Here is a 27397-nt window from a genome sequence, read left to right as displayed (position 1 = left end):
TTTGCATTTAAAACAGCTTACATATATATATTCGGGTGTTAAAGAAAGAAAAAACGAAGAATCTGTAAAAAGTGCAAGCAAAACGAACAAACTTATAATGACATACAATTTTCTACTGAATTAAAAGAGATACGTAAGATTTTAAGATTTTATTCTATAAGAGATTTAAATTAAAGACAAAAAGTGTGAATAAAACTTTAATTTTATTACAACAAATCTTTAATTATAATTATTATTATAACTAATCTCCTTCATTTAAGTTATAATTAGGATAAAATAATAGTTTGTTTAAGTAATTTGATATTAAGTGTATGATACAATATTAATGCTTCAAATTTTATGTGATTTTGCTCTTGTGATGATATAATTTAATATATTAATTAATATACTAATTTAATAACTACAATGAAGAAATAGGAATCTCAAAATGAATCAAACTATAAGAGAAGATTGAGATTGCACAATTAATCAACATAAAGAATTTTATTCTTTTTACTTTGATTAGTCAAATTCTATACAATATCAATTTTCTATATTCTGATATTTCTAATCACGCAAGTATAAGAATATATATATGAGATATAAAATAACAAAAAATTATTTAAAAATCTTAAATTAGTATTGTTTAAAATAGATTTAGATTATAAAATGACGTAAAATATTGTAAAGTAATATAATTTTTAACATTTTTATTTATAAGAATATACTTGTATAATATTTTTCTGTTAATTGATGATAGAAAATATTTATAGATAAGAATACTTAAAAGGTGCAAAAATGATTTGATTTCTTGTAATGTTTTTTTATCCATCAAATTTGTTAATAATTGTTCTGATACATTATTTTTTATAAGAATCAATTATATAATCAAACATAAAAATTAAATAATTTTAAAATAAAGAATTGTATTTTCAAATTTTGAACGGATATTCAAAAGAAACAAAATTATCTATTAAATTTTTACAATTTTTTTCTAGTGCTTGAATATATGTCATATATATATCCTTAATTAAAGAGAAAACTGGAGCGAATTATTTTCTTTCGAATTCTCTCGAGTGAGTGATTGTTTCTGCTTCTCTAAACTCGATGGATGATAATATTTTTAAATAAAATTTTTACCCATCCTTCTGTTTTATTCGGAATATTTTTCTTATTTTATTTATAAAATAAGAATGATTTATCAACTTTTTATTTGATTGACAAGTTTCTTAAGACATATATAGGATATATGTTTAAATTTTAAATGTGCTTTAAAAGTTAAGAGATTATTTGTGCCTGTCTCAGTATGAGCTATTAAGTACATATAAAAAAAACTCAATTTTAATTAATTAAAATTAATATTTATTTAAAAATGTTCCTCAAATAGTCTCTAAAGGTGCCTTTACATAGGAGCGTCTGAGCATCGAGCGTTAAAGCGTCAAAAAGTGTGACAAGCGCAGTGTGCCTATGCCAATGTTTCATGCATTCGTGATTAAAAATATTGTTTTTATTGATTTTCAACGTGCACACGTTATATCTTATACAAAGAATACATTGATATGAATAAATAATCCTCCATGACGAACCGGCGCGAGAAAATGTGGAGAAGTGCTCCCCACTTCTCCGGCATTGAAAAGAGAAAGAAACTCATCTTACATCTTTTGTCTTTCTTTTCGTATGCTTAACGCTTATACAATAGATGCTCGGTCTATACTTACTATGTCTATGCTTGACGCTAAACGCTTCCATCTAAAGACGCCTTGATAAAACCAAACTAAAGCCTGCGGCACACCGTACGATTTTTCGTACTAGATCGCATGTGAGCGTCTTAATTGACCAATCGTAATTACGATATTAAAGAATTGTCAAATCATCGTAATGCTCGCATGCAATCCAGCACGAAAACAAGCATCGTGTGCCGCTAGCTTAAGTCCTTTTTAGTTATAAACAAGTGCGTCCATATGCACTTCTATCTATTTTGTAATTAATGACTGAAAAATATATAAGGAAGGCCTCTCTACTCTTCCTTTTTCGCCGTGAATCTTTGAAACAGATACACGTGTTTTCTTGAATGTGAAATTCCTCATTTCCATCAAAAAGTAATAAAAGTTTTCCATAAACAAAAGTAATAAAAGTAATAAAAGTTCTCCATAAACATGATATATCTCAAGAAATATAAATATTCTTAAACACACAGGTAAGCTTTTCTCTGTTTTATATTTATTATTATTAATTATTTATTATATAATTAAATAAACTTCAGACATAATTATTATGCCTATGCACACAAATGTATAAATTTCTACATAGCCATAACTATGAGCACGTGGGAGTTTATTTAATTATAAAAGTTTATATAGTTTGTATATATGTATCTGAGTTTATATATAATTATATATATGTATCTGTATATATATAATTATATAACTATATATATATATATATATATATATATATATATATATACCCAGGTAGAAAGCACACGTCATTTTGACGTCCCAAACTGATCATCCCCAACTGATCATTTTTGGTCATATGTCGTCAAAATGTCTGATTTGTTACATGACTTTATATTGGCGTCTTGATATAACATTATTTTGACGTCATTTTTGAGTGATGATTATTTTATTATTAATGTCATTAGTTAGTATATCGATCTCATAAAAAAATCTTTTAAAATTTTTTATATAACATGACTATCGCGATCAGACTTTAACAATTGTTAAAGTAAAATTCACTGTAAAACCAGTAAATTTCACTATAAAATTTATAATTGCTAGTTCGTTTACCGCTATGATCGCTATCTCTCTCGTATTTAGTTTTAGTCATAAGAATTATATAAAGTTTGCAAAGAATGACAGATAAAATTAGAAATATTATTTCGATTTAATTTTTGATACAATCTCAATAGAAAGGCTTCAGATATTGAATCGATCTTATAAGTCGGCAAATAAATGTCTGGCTACTTAATGAAAATTATTCGTTCGTTATCTATTTAAAATAACAAACCAATATATACGTATAATGAAATATAAATGAAATAAAATTTTTAATATAATAAATATTTAGTAAATATACATAAAATTTTTAATTTTATATATATTTATTTACATTTATATATATATTTATTTTTATATTTATTATATTTATATTTATATTTATATTTATTATATTTATATTATATTTATGAAATAGATAGAGAGATGAATTGTAGTTTAATATTACTGACAATAACGAAAGAAATATTATTGATATTGAGAAGTATTACTGAGATATTACTGATTGAAATAGTCAAAATTATTAACTGATTCTTTCAATAAAATATCACTGATTTACAGTGCTGTATTATAACTGCTGTAATTAGTGACTATTTACTGTTTTTCAGTGATAATACACTGGTTCACTTTTAGAGAGTGCTTTATTCGACAACACTATTAAATATATTATTATGCTAAGAAAAAGACTCAAAAAATGGTACATTTTATGACGTTAAAATGCGGTACATGTTATGACGTCAAGAATCTGTGACATTAGACCGTCACTTTTATGTCATAAAAACGCCAATTCGTGAAGAATAAACAGTGAATGACCAATTTGAAAAGTCAAAATGACGTCTGCTTGCTACCTGGGTATACATTATATATATATATATATATATATATATATATATATATATATCCTAACAACACACATGTCTAGAAGATGTCCATAGAATATCTAAAGGACAGCCAAAGAATATTTTATGTCCTCTGGATGTTCTCTCGATGACCTCTGGACATCTTTTGGACATATATAGGGTATATTATTTCAAATATTTTAAAATGAATAGGTACAGACAAAAATTACATCTAACACAAAATTGAATCTTAAATTATTTTCTCTGTTTTTTTCTTTTTATAATGTAGTATCCCTTTCTTGGGCATACAATGCTCCAAATTCAATCAAAATAAATCCTACACCAGAACCGTGGCCATCTGTGTCCGCTTTAAGCTTTTGTTTTGGCGACAGAGTTTGTAAAATATAATCTGTCACAAACTGTCGGCAGAAACCGAGCAAGATCTGCGCATGCAATCTGATGGCAAATTGACAGTAGAACAAGATTTACGTTTACTTTTATTAATGTTATATGATATTTAAATGCAACAAAATTGATTATTACAGGTGCTAAATAAGAATATTATCAGCAAGTTAATTAAAACGCACATCTGCTCGTGGGAACAAAAATGAATTCTACAAATCAACCAATTCTACAAAACAATCAATCCGATTTCAACAAAGTCCTCCAAAGCGTTTCTTTAGGAAGCGAACGACTAGAGGAATTCAACTCAAGAACGGACTCGACCGAAAACTCTCCTAAAGTCCGAGTTAGATACAGCGGAGCAGCCAGGCGACGCTACAAAAAAGAAAAATTTCAGAGGGAGAAGGAGTCTGCCAAAGCCCAAATTTGTCCTATTGAAGTTGTGCCAAATTCTGAAACTGGAGAAGGTGAGGTTCCAGCTGTAACATCTAAACGTGCTTGGCCGGAGCTCAGTACCCCCAGCCCCACTAACATTCAGGACAAACGACCCAAGATCTCATATCAAGAATCCTATGCGCCTAAAGATTCTGTCAAGCTAGATCTCCCTTTAGAGCGCTATCCTGACAAAAGTGAGGCTCCAGCTGTAACATCTAAACGTGCTTGGTCGGAGCTCAGTACTCCCAGCCCCACTGACATTCAGGGCAAACGACCCAAGATCTCCGATCAAGAATCCTATGCGCCTAAAGGTTTTGTCACGCTAGCTCTCACTTTAGAGGGCTATCCTGACAAAAGACTAGGAGTTGGAGAATGTAGCATAATCAGGAAACTAATCAGGGAGCGTATCCTCGAGCTTTCCGAAGATACAAAAGCCCCCACATTCTCCGGCTCCTGGGAGAGAGATGGTGCTTTAGTGTTTACTTGCGTCGATGAGCAATCTGGGGACTGGCTCAAAAACCTTTCCTCCGACTTAAAATTGGGAGAAAATTCCCTATGTGTGCTGTCAGTTGATGAGCTGCCAAAGCGTCATCGAGTGATGGTGCATGTGGAAGAATCAGACGTGTCTGCTGAGGAGGCCTTGAAGCTCCTCGGCAAACAAAATACGGGTCTGGCGACCAATGATTGGATCGTCATCAAGGAGAGCGAAAGTAGGGATGCTACGAACACCCACTTCGCCTGTCTGATTAGGGATCCATCATTGGAAACCCTGAAGGCCTGCAATTTTAAACCTTTCTGCGGTCTTGGACAGGCAACCGTAAGATTGCTGGAAAAAGAGCGCAAAAAGGATTTTCAATCTATTAAGGTGACTATTAAGGAGGAGGTTATCTAATTATGGCAGTCTCTGTAATCCCTTTTATTTAAATTTACTTACATCACAGCAAAGACGCCTCGACTATTCTTGCCAGGAGCATCCCTGCGTTGCACACGCATTGCTATTATTCAGAAACCATGGCTGTTAAATAATGGTTAAAGGTTCGAGCGGCTGTGGAATCATTTTCAAAGTCTGTTCAAACTGCAAACTGAAAACTTTCATTGCGGTTACAGGTTTTAATGCTATTTTCCCAGCTCAATTATGAGGATGGAACTATTCATAGGATTGACTTACATACCCTATGATTCCTGCGATCTATCATCTCAGGGGAAGGAAATTAAAAATCTGATCGAACTTACGTTGAAGAAAAAAGGTTCAACTTCTCTTGCGACGTAAACTCCCATCATATTGATTGGGGGAACTCAGATATCTGTCCGAGAGGAGAAAGCCTGACATGACTTCATCTTGGGATTTATCATCCTCAACAGAAACACGGAACTTTCCTAGACGCTAGAAGACATTACGATTTGTACTAAGGACGTGTTTAACCTGATTGGAGGGTCTTAGATGAACCTTCAGCATCTGATCATAGGCAGATACGTCTTACTCTCCTTATCAACCCTGTTCATGTGAAGGCGAAACCCCAAGAAGATGGATTGGGATAGATTGGATTTGAAGACCAGATTAGCCGTTGTCTCGACCAAATTCCATACCAGGGATTCCATGCCAAAATGGATACATTGACAACCGGCAACTGTGAGCGGAGGAGGTAACAGACATGTGAGTGTAAGCGTATGTGCTTAGCGCTTCATTCGTATAATGTTAGCCGACGATTAACTCAATTTTTAAAAAATAAAATATGAAATCGTTCGTATTTAATTTATAGATTATTGTATTACAATCATTTTTGTTTATTAGTTTATAATTAATTTTTAATCAATTATTTAATTATAAACCATGAAACTAGCCGACATATATTATAAAATAACTTTTTCTTTTTTTAATTAATTGTATTTTGTTTATAGAGTTTTGTGATAAAGCTAAAAAGTTTTGTAGTTTCTTTAAATTGTTTATAATTAATAAATATGTTTATTAAATTATGTATCTAATCGACAAGTTTTGTAGTTTCTTTAAATTGTTTATAATTATTAAATATGTTTATTAAATTCTGTATCTAATCGACAATTAATCAACGATAACTGCTTTTCTGATTGTCGAGGGAAGAATCCGTTAGTCCATATTGTCAATTGGTCAATTAAACACTAGAATCTCGTGATTGATCAATCGTGTTACACTAAGCATTGATTGTTTATTAAGCATGTAATTTATTAGTGGATGTGTATTTTAAAATATTTACAAGTTTATTTGCAATATTTATATAAATTATATAATTATATATTAATTATATATTATATATAATTTGCAATTAACAATTACATATTTTTTCTTAAAAACAACTATGTGTTTTCTTTACACCAATTGATTCCTCACATTATTTTAAGTATAAAAATATCAAGATAAAATAACCGAAAAATAAATATTTTCTTAGATATTTTATGGTTTACATGAAATTAAGAAATTATTTCAAGCATAACTCATAACTCGAAAAGTATTTTAAAAAAATTATAGTCTTTTGGAAAGTTCTTGAGATAAGCTATAAGAATATGCAATGAAAAATAAAGATTCATTTAAAAAAACAAAGTTGAACTCCATATGATCTTGACTTCTCCATTCAAGATCAAACAAATATAACGATTTAATAGAACTTTAAAAACCTTACAACTTTTATTTGAAACATTTTTCCTAAAATACTTTTCTGAAGAGATATTCCAGTGAAAACTTTAAAATAGGACAGCCTATATATATAGATCTGCATTCCCATATTTTTACTATAGCAACGAGTGACGTCAGATGTTGGCAGTTTGAGATTGAAAGGTAACAGGCAACAAGAAATAGTATCTATTCTCTGCTTCTATTGGCGAATATTTTCTATTCCGCGTATTTATTGGTGAATAGTTTCTATTTCCTATTTCTATTACTTGTTATCTAACATTGTGCAAGGGGCTTAATTGAAGAGTAGGATCCAGCCAAGACAGTATATAAAGCGGCGTCTACAAGATTTTAAGGCGTAAGACTTAAGAAATTGACCAATCACAATCGAGAATTCTCTTTATTCTTGACATACAGCATAGAATATTGCAGTAATATTATTAATATTGTTGTAACATTGCAGCAACATTGCAATGTTGCCGCAATATTACTGTAATGTTCTGTGCTGTATGAGAAATTAAATCTTGATTCTTTTATAACTTAAATATATATAATTTATTTTATTTGTTTAATTAACACTATATATGATCAATTAAAAAAATATTATAATAATATAACTAATTTTATATAGAGTATAACTACTATTTTATAACAATATAACATCTTTTAAATTATATGTTACATTTATGAGTGAGAAATTACAATTAACTATAGTAAGTTGTCGGTAACACACTAATGTATATTGCTTGTATATTGCGTTTTATTGCTTTTACATAATATTAATATAATAGTTTTTACTAGGATATTGATTATGTAGGCGGAAACTTAGAATTAATCAATAACTTGCCGGATATATATATATTTATTACGTATAATCTTTTTATTGCTTTTATATTATATTAGTATGACAGTATTTACAGAAAAATATATGTTATCCTTCACTCAACAAAATAATTTTTCTAAAATATCATATGTGAAAGAAATATATTCTTTTTTTTATACGAGAGAAATTAATACAGTAAGGTGCTTCTTCATATGATGTGCGTAGAAAATTATCGTACTTTCGCGCGATTAAAGTAATTCAGTCGACAGTGTGCATATGTGTGTTTATACATGTGAAACTAGCGGGTCAAGGATGGATTATCACGCGGACCCATTAGCCACGTGTCCAAGCCTAGATTTATTAAGAATTTGCGGTATGCGAATGCGTATTTTTGCATTTTCTTGAAAATTATAAAATATATTATACATGTTGTGCAATACACACATATAAAATCGCAATCTTCTTTTGCAATATCTTTTTAAATAGTTTATCTAACCAACATATTTCTTATTACGTAATGTGACATATAAATCATAATATAAATAAACGTATGTGATATATAAATTGACGTCAATAATAATTAATTAAATCTAATTTGATTTGCTTGTTATTGAAACTTGTATATAAAAGTTTAAAACTCGGAATATATTACAGAGGAATAAAAAAATGTGTTCTTTGCCTTGAAATTTTAGATTATAAATGTATTTCTGAAAGAAAAAATATATTTATAAATTTATGACAAATTTAAATAAATTTTAACTTATAACAAATTTATTTCGCTATATTTTGAATCGTAAATTTCGATGGAGAATCACTAATTATTTATATTAATTTAATATCATGCATTTAAATTTACAGTGCCAATATTTTAAAACAGCTGCATATATATGTATGTATATACAAAACAGTTTCATCCCCACTCTGCTTTGTATTTTACAATACGGTAGTTTAGCTCGATCCCAGAAAGTCTCGTCAGTTGCGTGCGTACCGTTGGCGAGTGTGAATCTATTACGTCCTTGTGCGATCATCTACTTCACGAAACAATAAGTAAGCCAACTTTTCTTAAAACCTCTTATTTTAACTCCTAATGTCTTAAAAAATCATCATAAAAAATTTAACGTTTTCTATTTTAAAACATCATATTAGATGGAGAATAAAAATTGAAAAGAAATTATACATGATTGTGATATATTGCAACTTTTTAATTTAATATAACACTTTATTTTTTGCGAAGATCAAGAAAGTTTAAAATTTAAAATAATTAAGAGCAAAGAGAGTTTTATTTTCGAAAATAAAATCAAATTTTATTTACGTAAGACGTCTTTGAATACTTGAGAAGTTTCGTATTGAAAAGTTACTACTATGCGTATACTATGTATATTATGCATATTTAAATCGTATAATAAATGCAATGCTGTACTTATTATTTTGATCGCACATAGTGTATAAGATTCGATATTATTCGAAAAAATATTGCGGATTTTATATTAGTGACAAATGACAAATGACGAACTACGCACATTGCACAAGCGATTCAATATGTCTGCACATTTAAGAAAATAATTAATAGAGGAAATTTTTAAGCAAAGCTTGCTTGAGATTTGATTATGTAAGTGTGTAAGTTGTTTTTTGTTTTTGATAATTATTTAATTACAAAGACTATGCCAATAAGATATATGACACAATATGTCTTATAACATTATAATGCAATGAGAAATATATATATATGTATATGTGTGTGTGTGTGTGTGTGTGTGTGTGTGTGTGTGTAAATATAATACACACACAGACAGATATATATAGGTATATTGTTTTCGCGCGAGATAATTTAACTTAAAAATTGGAAAATAATAACACATTATATTACATTTCAAAAATACATAATATATAATATTATTAATTTTTTTAAAATAATTAAATAATATTTGATTTGTAAATTAATAAAATTGTTTTACATTTTTAATTAAATAAAATTAAATAAAATTTGAATTAAATTGTTTAACATTTTTTACTTTAACTATACTTTATTTCTATCTGAATAATGCTGCTCTACATACACTATCGCTATATCGATGATGAGGATAGCGGGACAACTGTGGAAGCATTTCTTACTAGTGGGCACACGAGAAGAGAATCTTTTTTCATAGTGTATGCAAGAACGATACTAGAAAATGAAGCATTAATTCATGAAGCGATTTTCGCATTGCTAATTATAATCTGCATATCAATTCGACATAATCTATTATTAAAAGGAATTCTATTCACAGATTTACATCTATAGTGTAGGAGATGCTAATAGAACAATTAATTGTTGCATATGACATATATTTTTTTGCATTTTTAGTAATTTTATTTAATTGTTTTATAAAAAGATGATACTTTGCGGTAAGAGATTTGTTCTATCTTTTTTTTCTCTTCAAGAGTCTACAATTTATTACTCAATTCTAATATATATAAACAACATTTGAATTAAGCATGTATTAGTGTGTACGTTTAGAAATCCAATTGAAAATATTGGATCAAGATCAAGTTCGAAATAATTCAAGATCAAGTTCTTGAATTATAAGTTACGAATTGTATGTACAATTATATGAATTTAAGAGGATCTACGATTTTTAAAATTATTTAAAAAATAGAATTTTGAATTTTTTTTAAGAAGCTGTGTGTATATAAATTTATATATATATCAATTTATTTTTTGATTAATAAAAATTGTGCATTTGTTAGCTACTAACATAAATTCAATAATGTATAATAGACCATTATAGATATCAAGAAAAAATAATGTATAAAAAAATGTATATATATTATCAAGTTTCCAATTTTTCCAAAATCATTTTGCTTAATCGCAACTTTATGTCAACAAGTTTTTATATTATTGTATTGCTTTTATATTCTTGTGTTTTTATATTATTGTATTGTTTTTATATTATTATGTTTTTATATTATTATAAGTTTTTATGTTTTGTATTATTTTTATATTATTTTATATTTTGAAATTTCGTTTTTACGTTTTTGAGAAATTATTTAATCTTTTGAATAATATCATGATACATATTTTCCAATAAAATATATTTCGTATATATATATATATATATATATATATATATATATATATATGTACATACGGTAATTATGCACTTTACGGACGATCTCTCCGATTTAAATTATCTTGACATATGTTGTCGAGTGACAAGTTTGATACTCACTCTCCTGAGTAAGTATCAATGGTTTTAAGTTGTTCACTATTTATTAAAAAGTTATTCGGTCGTCCGTAAAGTGCATAATTACCATACACACACACATACACACACACACACACACATAGATTTATACATTCACATTCACACGTACACACACATGTGTTTTTTTCACAGTGAGATTATCGTACAGCTTATAATCATGGGATCTTTATCGAATTAATTAGAAGCAAGGAACAAAAAGTTTCTTGATTAAAACTAATGTTGTGAAGGCGACTGGTCTTAATTCTAGACTTTCTCGTTAATGAAATCTAGTGAGTGTTATCGTCATTATTTGTAAACGTTGGCAGTACATTATATCTATACGTAATGATTTTCCTCAGTAAAATCTATTTTTAATGAATTTTAATTTAACATTCTACACATACACACACACACACCACACATATCCTTTCTTTTCTCTTTTCTTTCTGACATATATACATATATATATATGTCAGAAAGAAAAGAGAAAAGAAAGGAAAAATGGAGAAAAGAAGAAGGAAGTAAAGCGTGGAGAAAAAAAATAGGAGGGGGAAGTGAGAGGAGAGAGAGAGGGAGAGAGAGAGAGAGAGAGAAAGTATGAATATAAAAATCTGTATTTTTTGAAAATTTATTCTTATATTGAGTAACACGTCGAAAATTTCTTGTATTGCACATCATAATTCCACACGTTGCATGACGAAAGTCATTATTTTAATAGCTCGGAAATTTGCCATGAGTTGAAGAGATAGTTAAGGATCAACCATGATTTGGTAATTTTCTCAGCAACGGATAAGAAAAGCAGAAGGAAAAAGAAAATATATTTCAAATAATTGAGAGAATATATATACATATATATAAGGAACTTGCGGAGCGATTTGAGTAGATTTGAGTAACCCAGTTTGAAGAAAAAAAATATTAAAAATGCAAAATGTCGTCTGTTATTGCCAATTTTTGCATGTTATGTTTGCACTTACAGTACTGTGCTTACGATATTACATATATGCAAATATATATTTAATGCGTTATGAATAGTTTCCGCGCAAAAAAATTTACACCGTTGTTGCGGGAATCCCTATTCTGTACATTAATTTTTCAAGTCAGTACAATCAGTAGCAATCTTGAAACTTGATCACACTCATTAATTTGAGTACTGCTCCACATATATTTTCATTACGTACTAATATCACAGGTCTTCTATGCATAGTGACAAGATCACATGGTGGCACGCGCAGAAAACAGTGTCGTGCGTATTAAGTTTAAGTAGCTTGTGCTGTAGAAAGAGTATCAGTTAATTTTTATTTTCTGAAAATTTTTCTTCTAGAGGGGGACTGAAGTTAATTATACTCGGTCAATATAATATATTTATGTAATTGCAATCGCATTCGCTGGATATTAGATAAATTAGGAAAATTAAAAAAAGGTCAAAATTGTCAATTTGACTCCGCGAGTAATATGGATATCTTAGAAAGCAGAAACGAAAGAAGTGAATCGGATTTTGTGGAACAAGAATTATTGATTCAAATTTTCGAACGGTATATTTGACTCTAATTTATTGGCAATTGTGAGAGCTCCTTATCAGGAGTCACTTGTTAGATGAAAAAGAGCTGCACGTAGAGTAAGAGGAGATTGCGGGAGCAAGAAAGCGAAGCAATTACTCTTCGCCTCTCCGCTTAGATTGTTCAAGTAGTTTTATTATTACTCTTTTTGCGGACATAAAAGTCGGTCGCCTTGTCGGACCCGTTGCACGGTCCGACGAACTTTTCCCACGATCAATTGACATTCAATAATTTCATTTGATCTTTTTCCTCGTAACTGTTTATCTCAAATGGTTAATTGGCGATTATCAATGCCAGATTCGTGCTGCTGCAAGTATCTAATATCGTCAGAAGAAAAAAGATCTGAAATATAAAGATAAGAAATATCTTTATAAAAAAAATTAAATTAAAATTAAAAAGAAGGTTAAAATATAAGATTAAAGATAATTTTTATAATTATATTAATAAACATGAAGAATATTTCTATCTTTAAAATAGTTAATTCTTATTAACTTTGATATAAGAAAAAATGCATTTTATTTTTAAAATGTCGTGTAAATGTATTGACAATTTTTGTTTTGTGTATGGATTTTCATTTCAGAAATGTCTAATTTCCTTAATCAAGACAGCATATCACTATTTGATAGAAAATGATTAGTGAATTCTGCACTACATCGCACTAAAAGCAGTACTAAAAGCTGACATGTATGAAATTATTTAAATAAAAGAGGAAACAATTTAAGTAATAAAACAAATTAAACAATTTAAGTAATAAAATTCATTCATAATGTATATTGTCACTTTTTTAACAGAATATACATTATTTCTTCATCAAAGTTTACATATTGTTATTATATTTAAATATTTTTCATATATAGCTATCTTTAATAGGTACTGGTGCAGTAATGTGAGTGATTGAATTTGTATTGCTGTAAAAGAATGTGTCCTGAGCATATATTTTCTAATTCATATGCAGTAAATCTCCGATTGAGAAATAAAATATTTCTAATCAATTCCTGTCGCCATTAGTATAATATGACAAGAGTTTAAAGATCATGTAAGTGAATGTTATTTTTCCTTTCACTATAAAATATTGAAAAAAATGGATTATGACTATAAATATTTTATCAGTTGACATGACCAATATGCAGAATGATATGAAGATTTGCGTAATCTTATTCCATTAGAATTTTATTCTAGACTTTAATAAAAACGAAAATTGATCGAGAAACGTTGTTTAAATTGTTTAAATTTTAATATTAAATTTTAATAAATTTTCCCACAAAATTTATTAAATTAAGTACTTTAATTAAAAATTGAATATATTATATTTCAAAATTTAAAGCTAATAAAAATAAAACATTGTCATATTCTTTTTTCTCGTCTTATTTTTAATAAGAATTGATTAATTATAAAAAAAAAGGAAAAAAAATTTTGATTTTCTGTATGTATCAATTATTTATATTATATAAGATTTAATTTAATTAAAATTTAATTTAAAATTAAATTTTAATTTAATTAAAATGTTTAAGAAAGATTCGCGATAAGAATCGATTGCAAATGAAAATCGCATACGACATACGAGATATTGTATTCGCATAAGTTTCTGCCAAGCAGAGATTTTCAAGATGTCGACGGTCACTTTGATTAAGGAATCGAAAAACAGAAGTTCACAGAGTTATGCTGACGATTCCCCTAGCAAAATCTCAGGATATCGTGGCATTGAACACTCGGATTTACCATACTTGGAACATCTGATACGTCCGATAACTTACGAAATTTTCGGAGACGTAGAATTGGAACGACTCTAGTATTTATAGCGAATTATGTCGAGGCTTGCTCTTTCTTATATGTTGGCAAAATATAAATCGCACTTTCGAAGTACCATTATATAAAATTTGTAGCGAAACTTCTTGTCTCTCGATAATCCAATACAACGATAGACATGATATCGTTTCGGGGATATGCCTTTGCAATTATCCCAATATTCCATCTGTACCACCATGCGATTGGTTGACTTGGTTAAAAACGATTTATGGGTAATCTTTTTTCCATCTTCAACACTTTATTAGAAAATAACGAAAACCTTTTAATAAAATAATGTCGATTGATTGATTTCCTAAATATCAAACGAACTTTATTCAACTGGCATTCTTTTTCGAAAAGAATTCCTGCTGCCACAGAAAGAAACACGATGTTCGTACATTTGTTGGTGTGGGATGAACGTTATTCAAATGGGTTTTTGAAGGAACTATTGGCCACGATTTTTGACATTACCACCTATTGCCAATATGTAATCCTCATAGTACCTCCTCGGGTTATACTAAGTAATTCTTTTTATCGATTTATATTCCTCAAGTCAAGTTTTTGACGCGTTAATAAATTATGCTCGAATAGTTTATTAATTCAAAATTTGTATCATCACATTTTTTAGCGGATATATTTGAGCGAGAGATGACAAGAGTGCTGGCTAAACACGCGCGACACACCGACTCGTTGCAATTTTTATATTTGAACGATCGACAACGATTACGTCCCAAATTAAAGATACGGAGGGTTGTGTGAGTAAATTTTGGTAGATGAAAAAATAAAAGAATTCCCCAGCTTACTGCGATTTTCATTTACAACTTATGCACAAATAGGATTTATTATATTAAAATAGAAGCTAAAATGACTATTTTTTAATATAGCCAAGAAGATTGATGCACTTATCCTATCTTGGCAGGAGTTTGAAGATTCACTTTCAGTAAAAATCAGGCTTTTGATGTATATTTTTGAACAACATTTTACTTATTTAACTGACATCTTTTTCCAAAAAGAATTCCTGCTGCCACGGAAAGAAACACAATGTTTGTACACTTGTTGGTGTGGAATGAATTATTCAAATGATTTCCCGAATTTGTACTGTTACATCAAGTAGATAATTCGAGAAAAAAAGGCTTAATCTTTTTCTTGTGAATTTTTCTTACAATAATGCCAAATCTTATTCTGCTCATCAAACTCAGGAATTTTTGTAATTATTTGACTGGAACATTATGAAACATCCTCTTTACTCGGATCTAGTTCTTTCCGATTTGTTTGAACTGCTGAAGAAACATTTTTAGAGAAAGACGATTTTACAGCGGCATAGAATATTGTTCAAAAATAGTTAAACATCAAAAGCTCGGATTTTGATCAAGAATCTTAAATTCGTGATTGGGATAATTGCATCAATCTTCTCGTAGACTATGGATCATTAGTTTCCATTTTAATATAATAATTAAAATTATTTCATTTATGCATCAATAGTAAATAAAATGTGTAATAAAATAGGGAGTTTTTTGATCCATCTTAATAAAATTCGCTATTTTTTGCGAAAGCCAACATATATTTATGACATAACAATGTAGCGAGGAGGATAACGATGATGTAATATCGATTATCGGCGGTGAAGATATACATCTGAGAGAACTTTATGGGGAGTATTACATCAGCGAAATAATTCGTTATCCGGATAATTGTCGTCAATTGATCATCGGAGAAGACGCCGATGGCTCGGTAGCAGGTGTTATGTGTCTCAATTCCACAATTGACGTTGATCTGTTGAATGAGAATTTTGAATTGACTCCGTATAACAATTTAAGAAAGTTACATGAAAATGGTAAAACATCAATTGATTTCGCCGTGATCATTCATGCGAATTTCTTCAAGCTTTTATATTTGTTAGAATCGCAAGAATATGGGCAGCAACGATTCAATCGGAGTTTGAATGATGATACATCAGGAATAATCAAAGCAACTCGAGATGAAAGAAATTTCGAAAAGAGAGGTTAATGTTTTATCAATAATCAAATTTGATACTTAATATATGATAAACTTTATATACGATATTGAAAGCTTTTAATAATTTAAGAAAGCTATAACTTCGAAGGATCGAATAGAAGAGATGGAAATGAAATTTCTCTCGTAGGTAAAAATGATTAAGCAAACTTCCTATTCTTAATACTTCCTTTCATTCCCTTTTCTATTCCAATTATCAATTCAAGAGGAGAAATATTTAAATACAATATTAATTATCGATATAGACAATAAAGGTAGACTCTTGATTTTTAAGAGAAATGACAAACGACTGATTTCTGCTTCGGTTAGATTCAATTATATTTAATTTACATATATTTGAGCTTGTATAAGAGAGTAGCATGTTCCAATATATTGAACGTTATTTAACCATTTCGAAGTCAGTATATTGTCGCTCTTATTACTATTATCATTTTCCCTTCGTAAACGGCGCCATATTTCATATGTCTCTGATTCTAATACCATATGTGCAAAATGAAATATGTTTTCATCATGTGCATATAAATATTTCATTCTACATATATGTAACTAATTGTGTAAATGGCAATCGTGACATAGGAAAAAACTACGCAAGAAAAACTTTGCAAAGAATTATAGATTCATAATTTAACTGCAATTCTGTTTATCATGATTCTCTTTAGGATTTATGAAAGATATAAAAACGGGGGAGCGGGGGAGTATGAAATGAGAAGTTATGATAACTATTTCAATGTTAATAATTATATAACGCATGATAGCTTCTTTGCAAGAAAGATAAATATTCTATTTGTTAAAGATAATAAGATGATGCAAACGCAACTCATTCATGATGATGTTCTGCTAATACGTCCGACATATCACGGTGAAATAAACGCTTTCGTTTTGGAAATTTTTGCTACACGTGATGAGATGAGGCCTCATTGGTCATATGATTTCTTGGAAGCTGCTTTTGACTGTTTTCCACATTTAGAGTACTGCGCGATTTCTCTCCCTTTTTCGCATCCAAACTATCAGTTTCTTCAACATTTTACGGTATTTGTCATAACAATCATTTTGACTATTAAATATGTTATAACAAAGAAGAAAAAAATAGTATATTATGTTTTCAATCGAAAACAATCTCATATACAATATAGCGTGTACCATTGAAATATGACAAAGATTTCCCGATGACGTTATATATTGTACATCGAGCGCTTCTTCGCAAAAAGATAAAGTGTCGTCGCGCTCAAATACGAGATCGAAAGTGTGTACAGGAACTTTTATTCACTATACCGAAATACAACGAAGTTTTGACCGACTTTGATTTTGCGATGAATCCTTTGCAGCTCGATCTAGATTGTTTCGTTTTCGAATGTAACGATACAATGATCGGACTCGCTATATTACGGTTATTATGTGTATACCAATATAGTTTTTTTTAATATTAATGTGAATACAAATATTTTTTTCATCTTATTGTAGGGCCGAAAAGCAGATTAATTTCATTAAAAAACATTACCATATAGAAGATTACGTGTCTATGCGGAGTATTCCTCAAGATAATTACGGACGCCTCTTGCATTTTGTTCTCATGCCGATTTTCTCCGCTTACCATCGTTTCTTTTTCCGCGAGATCACTCGTTTAAGCGAGTTAACGGTAATCTTCTATCGACTTCATCACGAAGATGAGAGTGCATTGGTGAGGTTTATGATAATATTCGAATCATGATTCAGAAAATTCAATCTAGCAATATAAAAAATTGATTAAACTTTTCGGAATTTCTTTTGAAGAATATTAGAAATTAATTTTTTGGACAGTTTTATATGTTATTAATATTTAGATCAGTATATATGTATGTCAGTATTTTTAAATCTTAAATATTTTTTGATTAATGCAAATCTCTGCGAGAATAGCAGAGACTTTCGAAAAATTAATTCATAATTCGGTATAATTGTCTGAAATGAATATAAAGGCTTATTCTATATAATATTTATATGATATTGAACGTAATTTAATTAGAGAAAATTGAAAAATAACAAAAGTAATATTATTTTTAAATTTGATATTTTAATTTGAAAAGTAATGTCATTTTAAAATTAAATATTTCATTCAATTTTGCTGAAATTTATTTATTTCTCAAAGATTAGAAAAATATTAAGTATTAATTCTATTTTATTAAGTTCAGTAAAGTAATTCAAAAACGTATTCTCTTTCATTTAAAAAATAATTTATCTATTAATTTTCAAAATATCCGCCACATCAACTTTAAAAATAGTATTTTGAGAAAAACGCGTTTGCAAGTGCATTTAAAGATCTGTGTATTATCCTATTCAAAGTGTTATAATTTCATCAACTTTGTAATTTTTCAAAATTTGAAAAATATATTTTTCAGAAAATTATTATATTTTTAGAAAATGTAAAAAAATCCTTTTTTGATCTTTAAAGCAAATTGGGTCTTTAAGCAAAAGTGTTTTTAATCATTCTAGTTTATTACAACATGGAAGTTTATATTATTTGATTAAAAAAAGTCACATACACACACACATAATATTAAAAAATAATATTAAATCATAAAAATTAAATTATAATATTAAATCATAAAAATTATAAATATAAAAGGATAACTGATAAAATGTTAAGATAGCGTTATTTGCAGACACGAATGCATCCTTTGGTGTCTTGTTTGGACGATATGATTCCAGTTAATCCTCGTAAACAAGCTGAATATAAATTTCCAATTATTTCGGAAAATCTTGATAGCTGCAAAAATGACGTAAGAAATGAAGATAATGATAACAATAAATTCTCTTTATTTGTAACGTCGCCAAGATTGGCAATGATGCCACGTGTAATTATTGATATGAAGATCGTCATTGTTGGCGCATCGGAATGTGGAATTGCTTTTGCGGAATATCTTGCTTTACTATTTTTTATTAATATTTTTTTTTTTTCTTATAATATTTTTAATATATAATACATTATGATTAAAAAATCAATAACAAAATAAAAAAAAAATAAATCATAAAAAAAAAAAAAAAAAAAAAAAAAAAAATAATATAAAATTTAAGATACGTATTGCAGACACGAATGCATCCTTTGGTGTCTTGTTTGGACGATATGATTCCAGTTAATCCTCGAAACAAGCTGAATAAATTTCAATATTCGGAAAATCTTGATAGCTGCAAAAATGACGTAAGAAATGAAGATAATGATAACAATAAATTCTCTTTATTTGTAACGTCGCCAAGATTGGCAATGATGCCACGTGTAATTATTGATATGAAGATCGTCATTGTTGGCGCATCGGAATGTGGAATTGCTTTTGCGGAATATCTTGCTTTACGGTAAAGTTTTCTTAGCTATAACATATGTATCATTATACATATTTAATATACATATATAATAATTTTTTATTTAATATACATATATAATAATTTTCTCTTAATCATTCGTAATATTGAATTACGTGATAGATCAATGCAACATTATATACAATTCACAAATCTTACATTAATATCGCCACATGGTATACCCTTTGATAATAAACCAAGTCGTGCAGAGATACGTCTACTTCCATTTAAAGGAAAATTTTGCTTAGAATATCGTTGTTGTATGACTGCGAGTGCTTGGATCAATATTGTTTATGGGACTATGATAGAGATTAACAGGTGATAGTAAAGCTGTTTTAATTATATATTATATGTATTTTTTTAACATGAATAGTGATAATAATTCAAAAAATTATTCCCCCATTTTCTCTCCAAATTCTCATTATGAAGTTGCTCAGTTTTATGCATAATTATCGTTTTTTTTTATATATATTCTTATTTTCTCTTTTTCTTATAATTGATCGCTTTAATATAAATCACATGTATACATAAAATACATATGTATTCGCTCTAGGAAAGAAAAATATGTGAATGTGCTGAATCAAGGAAATATTACATACGACTATTTGGTTTTAACATGCGGCTTACAATATCAAAGATCAATGTTACAAGAAACATCAAAAATGTGAGAACGAGAATAAATATGTCCACATTAATATAAAATAAATGTGACTTGTAACATAGTATTATTATATTACAGTATTATACAATATTTTATATAAATTTTTTTTATATAAATTTTTTTATATAAATTTTATATTTTATAAAAATTTATTATATATTATATATAATTTGTCTAAGGATGAATACAGAAGAGCTAATACCATGGAATTGTCTTACTGTAAATGATGATACGGAAGCTTCTATATGCTTGAGAAAAATTCGGCTATTAACAAACAATCTTACAGAAAGAAGTAAGTGCAACGCAATTTAATCAAGTTGCTATTTTGCAATATTCTGATAATGCCTGATTCCATTAGAAGCAATACTTTTTTACGGTTGTAATATTGATTGTTACTGCGCACTTGGTGGTTTGATCAAGTTCGGTGTAAAGCCTTCGTGGATCACGTTAATCAAGCCGATCCTGAACTCTCACAACACGCATGACAAAATCTTTTTTGGCAATTGCGAAGTATGATTAAAAGGATATAATGTCACGTGTAGTTTGATACTTATCTAATTATATTTCTTTAAAAATATACTGAAAAAAATTATATTCAGAATGTCTCACAATATGAAATCCATTTCAGGAATGTGATTTAACATTTGAAAACAAGTGTATATAAACATGTGTCTTTTAACTTTTCTTATTGTTTTTAAATATTGTATTAAATTCATTCTTGAAGTGGGTCCCACATATTATGGAATATCCTTTTTATCAATCTGATAAATAGTTCACTATATTTTTCTTGAAAGGCTAGGCTAGAAATAAGAGAAGACATCCATTATCAAAATTATAAACCAATAAAAAGAAATACTATGATGACTTTAAGTAAATAAAACTTTGAATATCCACATTCCTTGGTTTCTCAAAATTTTTATTTTTAAATAGGAAGGAATGCTTTTGAATCACTTCGATACAATATTCAACAAGCTTAATAACTTTTGTATCAGAGTATCTTTTCGAAAAGTCAACCGTTGTCGAAATTTATAAAATTAGAAGTTAGAATAAAAATTTAGAACAGATTTTTTTATTATAGTGTTTTATTAAGTGTCCGTTGTAAATTATTAACATATCAAAAGTGTCTTCATTAGAATATAACATTTTTAAAAAATTGAATTATTAAATATTGGAAATGCAAAAGGAATGTTTGTTTGCAGCATGATTTGTGTAGTTGTCGATTATACAATTACAACTCAAATGTGAATATCAAAACGCCTTAGTTTTCAAACTACAAAGGAAGAATTCAATGTTTCCGAACAAATAAGTCAATAGAGATGGTCCTACATTATCCTTATAAAATCACTCGGTGAATTTTCATCTTGATTTCTAATTTTGCAAATATCTCGATTGATTTTTCGAAAAAATATTCTGATATAAAAGTTATTAAACTCATTGATAAATAACTCATAAGCATCCTTTCCTATTTAAAAAAAGAAAATTTTAGTTGATACTGGAGAAGAAGGACTCAAAGTCACAGTGTATCCCTTTACTTGTGTTTTATTTGTTGCATCTAATTTAGATAATAAATGTTTCCTATATATTTAACTGTTTTTAAGAAAAATGTGATGAAGTTTTTATCAGACTCACTCAGTATATAGAACTAATATCATCGTAAGAAAACACGATAATATTATGCTCGTAAGGTGGACAAAGCAGTGACAAACGCTATTTTACGAGACGAGATTCAAATTTTATCCGAATGGAACATGATCGATTGGATTCTGACAAAAGATAACGATGGAAAACTGATGATCGAAAGTATCGCGATCGAAAAAGAGGGCAAAGTAAGAAAGTTGGTTTGCGATGCTCTCTTTAATTTTTATGAGAAAACGATTGATTTAAATGCATTTTCAGGTAATATTCACTATTGACAAGTTTAAAGCTGCGTTTTATCGTGATTTTTTATAAGATTTTACGGTTTCAGCATTTAGTCATGCCGGCCTCGTTTTCGATGGTTTGCTAGTAATAGATTCCGAGTGTCGTACCAATGATCCGTTTATTTTCGCCGCAGGTACCATGACGAAATATTCCAGAAAGTTTTATGCCGAATCGTGGCAGCACAAGTATTACAATAGTGTAGAAATTGGAGAGAGGGTTAGTATAAAATAATGTTCTATTTTTTTTTAGAAAGTGCAATATTGTCGATTATTTCTACATTCGCATATTTTCCATATTTGTTTTATATCGAAAGCTCGCCCAAATTTTATTAAGAGTGATCGATATTCATCAACGAGACAAACAGAAGGAAGAAAGAGAATATTTGACATTCTCAGTATTTCGTAAACCTATCGTGATTGCATGCATGTTGCCGGGCGATTATTATTATTTGCACGTACACAAACCAGGAGAGAAAACTTGGGACGAAATAACAAATAAAGATGTGAGTCTTAGAGCTGAATTAGTTGGAACGCAAATAAAAATGTTACAATGTCAGTATTTATGAATTTTGGTTGAAAATATCCGTATAAATAATTGCATTAACATAGTCTTTTCATCATGCAGAGCGAAATGTTTGTAACTGGTTCTTGCGCATCTGAAATTGGGTACTTCCGTATTGGATTAAACGAGTATAACTCGGTGGAAACTGTAACGTGTATTAATAGAAAGGTGGTCTTACTTTAATTTATTTATTACTTTTATTAATTTATATACTTTTTTACTTGCCATTTGAAAAGTGTAGATGTTTTTCATCTCATAATTATTTTTTAGATATTTCAAGTACAGAATATGATCGCTTTGTATGGGAAACACGAGAGTATGTTGAACGAATTAAAATTCCGTTTTCGAGTAAGAATAATTAATAATAATTTAAAAAGCAATTTGTTAAATTACATGCTTTATATTTATAAATTTCTCATAATAATTATATTATTTTCGCCTGATTAGAGTTTATATATCTCGGACTTTTACGCGTACTTTCGCGAACCTTGGGCTGCAGCAATTTTTCATGATAAATTTGAGTGCCTGCGAGTTGAAAATCGGGCAACTTTGCTATCACAGATGGTAATATGTCCTTTTCGATATATCCTTTGTACATCGATATTTATGTCGTACTTATTTTTTGGCTCTGGCATAGAATTTTTACGGTGATTCCTTGATTGATGAATGCATGCGCGCTTTAATTAAATCTAACTGGAAAGCGGTGAGTGATTTTAACTACAGGTTTCTATTATCAAAAACATGCGTATTCTCTTCTGTTATAAGGACTAGCAATGTCATAAAATTGAAAAAAAAATCGATATTTGAATGTAGATATCCGAAAAAGATCGACGTTACATCGAATACAAGTATACTGGTTCGATTTATCATCGAGAACTCGAAGACAATCTTATGAATTTTTTGGAATTTTGCGAAGATGATTTATCGATGTATTGTACACCGCATAGACAACGCGAAATGTATATGGACATCAAGGAGAGTCCCTTATATTTCGATCAATAGAATATTTTTATGAACTTTCAGAAAAGAATTTGAAAATAAATAGAAATGGAACAATATCTATACTATTTTTAATTATGAAAATGAGAGGATAATTTCCTTCGATAACTTTGGTGACATATTAAAAATATTTTTCGAAGATATTTCGAATGCTGAGATTGATAATAAATACAAAAAAAATTTTGGCGATTATTTCTTTTCGAATTATAAAAATAGTAAACAATATAGTATATATAAATATAAAACAAAAAAATAAAATAAAAAAATTAAATCAATTTGACATTATTTTGTGTCCACATATCTATTATCAAAAACATGCGTATTCTCTTCTGTTATAAGGGCTAGCAATTAATGCCATAAAATTGAAAAAAAATCAATATTTGAATGTAGATATCGGAAAAAGATCGACGTTACATCGAATACAAGTATACTGGCTCGATTTATCATCGAGAACTCGAAGACAATTTTATATAATTAACAAAATTATTTAATAAATATAAAACCGTAATTTAATAAATATTAAATTGTATGAGTTAAACTGGAGTTTTTAGAATGATATTTTTTGGAAACGCGAAAATGAAGAAAGCTTTGATCTTTTCTCGTCCATCATTTTCAGAAACGCGTTCGATTGAGATTAAATATAGGACTCTACAATTTTTAATTTCTTTATATTTTTAATAGACTTATTAATTTCAAATAAAGGGAAAAAATAAATTATATATATTATTTAAATGAAATTGCAAGTAAATTTAAAATTATTAATTTCTAAAAAAATACTTACATTTTATATTTACTTTCTTTCACAATAACACATAATTAACTTTCAATTTTGTAATTTTAAACAAATATAAGTAAGTGATAAATATTTGTATATAGAAATTTTTAATTCTCTATTTAGATTTCTAAGTTTATTGCAATAAAAAAAATCGATTATAGTAACACTATGTGCTCGATATCTAAACAAGTCGCTGTATGCATATGCGAAGGTTGCATCAACTATCGACAAGCGATGATGATAGATTATAGAAGGTGGTCACGCCTCATTTCTGCACGTAAACATTTCATTTGAATCAAGATAAGAGCGGCTTATGCGATCGTAAAAGTCATCCTCTCGATAAACGCGTCTATGTCTACTTACTTAGTATGCGATTCGATCTGTGTAGGTCAAGTTTATTATTCCGCCAAGTTGTTCCGTAACTAGCGCGGCGTCTCTCAAGGCATTTGTAATGTCACATCACTACGCATTACCTTACACTACACGCCGCAAGAGGTTTTAGGAAGGTCATTATAGAAACACAGGCATGGGTCCAAGAAAGTCGCGATGTAGACATTTTAATATCTTAATATATTAATCAAGGGGTAAGTTTATATATTTTATAAACTAAATTAAGTTAAAGTTAATGGGTTAAAAAATTAATTTAGTTATGTTAAAAGTTATACAAATAAAAAATTAACTCAATAAAAGTTACGTTAAGATTAAATTAACGTTAGTTAAGATAAAAGTTAAAATTTTGAAAAGCATTATTTCACTTTATATTAAATTAGATTGTAATTTTAAAATTAGATTACTCTAAATAATAATAATATAAATCATCAAATAAATTTGGGAGGAAAGTTAATAAGTTTAAGTTTATGTGTTTTAAAAATAATTAGTTAAAGTTAAAAGTTAACTCTTTTTAAAATAATTAAGTTGAGTTAAAAATTATTAACTTTTTAACTTTTTTTTAACTTTTAACTAATCAACTAGTTATTACCCAATCCTGATATTAATACATTAATCCCTTTGTTTTTGCTCTGTGTCAAGCAGACGAAAAGGGAAAATATTTGGAATAAGAATGCTTCATGTGCGTTCAAGTTTTTCAATTTTGATGTCGTTCACACTTTGTGGAATCTTAATTTATTTAAAGAAAAGGCACTCGTTTTTTATGTTTACTGTTTCTGTTTGCAATTTTAATTTGTTTACATGCCTTTTCCTTGAATTTATTACGAATTTCATCAGTCTTTTTATGTCTCTTTCGTAAGTATGTCGCCACGTTTTTGAAACATATCCAAAATCTCGTAGACCATGAGATGTTGGGTCAATGTCGTGCTATTCTTATTACTGGCTTGTTTATCATAAGTTTCTAGCGTGGTTGCTAGACATTTTCTGCAGCTTACCACAAAATGAATTTTTCTTGCTTATATATAAATACTAAATCCTTGACTATTACTAAAATGTTAGACTGAATAGTTTAATATAAAGAGAAAATCAAATCTATACATTAAAACATATTCGCAATTTCTGGAATACATAAACATGTAAACTTATGTATTATGTATTATATTATATAGATGTCAGTTTTGATATATACTGAATAGAGAAGTCATATGTAAGAATTAAGAGCTGATCTGACAGTACATTTTGTAACAGGATAGCATGTTTGTAACTTTATTCCTCTCATTATTTCATATAGAGATCAACTCTATCATATATTACGTTATAACGTAACGTTTATTTTCTCGATTGTTTCCTTTTTTGTCAATTTAAATAATTTTGAATAAATTTTTTTTATACAAAGGAAACATGCTGAAGTCTTATCCCACACGACTTCCTATTAGCGGAGCTGGTACTCGAGTGATTCGCTTGACAGTGGACCAGGAAGCAGTTCTTCAAGAACAGTTTAACAGATGGCCAAGAGCGCCTCATACCGCGGATATTGTCCTACTGGCGGCTGAAACGGGTCTTTCCGAGGCTGATGTTGAAGTAAGTAAACATTATAAGCTTATATAATAAATACAATATATATGTGTACATAAAGATCTATATATTAATCGATATTATTGATATTAATCGATGAACTGAATGGAGGAAATAAAGTATGATAAAAATGAATTATGTTTCACAGGGCTGGTACGCTATCAGATTAGCTCAATGGCGGAAAGAACAGGGTCTCGGTGGGAATCTTGGATTTCACTAATTGTTATCATCGAAGCCCATCAATGTTACTTCACTTTTGTACCTGATGTTCTGATTTATATGCGTGCAGGCAACATAATCTTGTTTTCGATAAAATCGATTACTTAAAAGTTTCAAGTTTTTACAACCTCAGGTATATCGAGTTTTAGTTATTAAATTTATAGAAAATGTAATACACAGAAAAGATTTTTTTATTTAAATATATATAAAATAGTTAAACAACTAGAGAAACTCATAATTATATCAAACTTGTTACTTTAAAATATATGTGTATATATTTTAATAAATAAATAAATAAATAAATATATATATATATATACATATATATATACATATATTTAAATATATTGTTTACCATTATCATAAAAAAATCAATAATGAATTTATACTTGAAGAAAAGAAAAGATAAAATGTATCACATAATTTTGACGAAAATATTTAACCAGTTTCTAATAGAAGAAGTTCAGGGTTCATTATATCAATGGCCAGTCTA

The 27397-nt window shown here is 28.5% G+C and overlaps 3 protein-coding genes across 4 annotated transcripts; all 3 read left to right on the top strand.

The window, feature by feature from the left end:
- Nucleotides 1–1974: 1974 nt before the first annotated feature.
- LOC112639430 lies at nucleotides 1975–6291 on the top strand. Its single transcript, XM_025413279.1, has 2 exons — nucleotides 1975–2176; nucleotides 4141–6291. The coding sequence occupies exon 2, from the start codon at nucleotides 4203–4205 to the stop codon at nucleotides 5322–5324; it is 1122 nt and encodes a 373-aa protein (XP_025269064.1). The 5' UTR covers nucleotides 1975–2176; nucleotides 4141–4202; the 3' UTR covers nucleotides 5325–6291.
- Nucleotides 6292–8810: 2519 nt separating this feature from the next.
- LOC105249356 (homeodomain-only protein-like) lies at nucleotides 8811–27101 on the top strand. Of its 2 annotated transcripts, XM_025413274.1 has the most exons (4): nucleotides 8865–8946; nucleotides 25112–25307; nucleotides 26507–26691; nucleotides 26834–27101. In XM_025413274.1, the coding sequence occupies exons 3-4, from the start codon at nucleotides 26512–26514 to the stop codon at nucleotides 26903–26905; spliced, it is 252 nt and encodes an 83-aa protein (XP_025269059.1). In that variant the 5' UTR covers nucleotides 8865–8946; nucleotides 25112–25307; nucleotides 26507–26511; the 3' UTR covers nucleotides 26906–27101. The 2 variants fall into 2 exon arrangements, with proteins under 2 accessions (XP_011253061.1, XP_025269059.1); XM_011254759.3 differs by lacking the exon at nucleotides 25112–25307 and having other exon boundaries at nucleotides 8811–8946; nucleotides 26834–27099.
- Nucleotides 14279–23951, top strand: LOC105249363 (cilia- and flagella-associated protein 61). The gene is made up of 19 exons (XM_025413276.1): nucleotides 14279–14468; nucleotides 14563–14697; nucleotides 14825–15021; nucleotides 16041–16466; nucleotides 17271–17506; nucleotides 17611–17874; nucleotides 19539–19801; nucleotides 19931–20125; nucleotides 20361–20471; nucleotides 20648–20764; nucleotides 20810–20981; nucleotides 22139–22364; nucleotides 22435–22604; nucleotides 22702–22890; nucleotides 23013–23117; nucleotides 23220–23297; nucleotides 23397–23513; nucleotides 23587–23652; nucleotides 23763–23951. The coding sequence occupies exons 1-19, from the start codon at nucleotides 14287–14289 to the stop codon at nucleotides 23949–23951; spliced, it is 3438 nt and encodes a 1145-aa protein (XP_025269061.1). The 5' UTR covers nucleotides 14279–14286.
- Nucleotides 27102–27397: the final 296 nt, after the last annotated feature.

The sequence above is a fragment of the Camponotus floridanus genome, unplaced genomic scaffold (assembly GCF_003227725.1).
Source record: "Camponotus floridanus strain SB8 unplaced genomic scaffold, Cflo_v7.5 scaffold64, whole genome shotgun sequence".
In the NCBI taxonomy this organism is placed as follows: Eukaryota; Metazoa; Arthropoda; class Insecta; order Hymenoptera; family Formicidae; genus Camponotus; species Camponotus floridanus.
The sequence above is the reverse complement of the archived record's forward strand: the minus strand, read 5'-3'. Positions and strand labels throughout refer to the sequence as shown.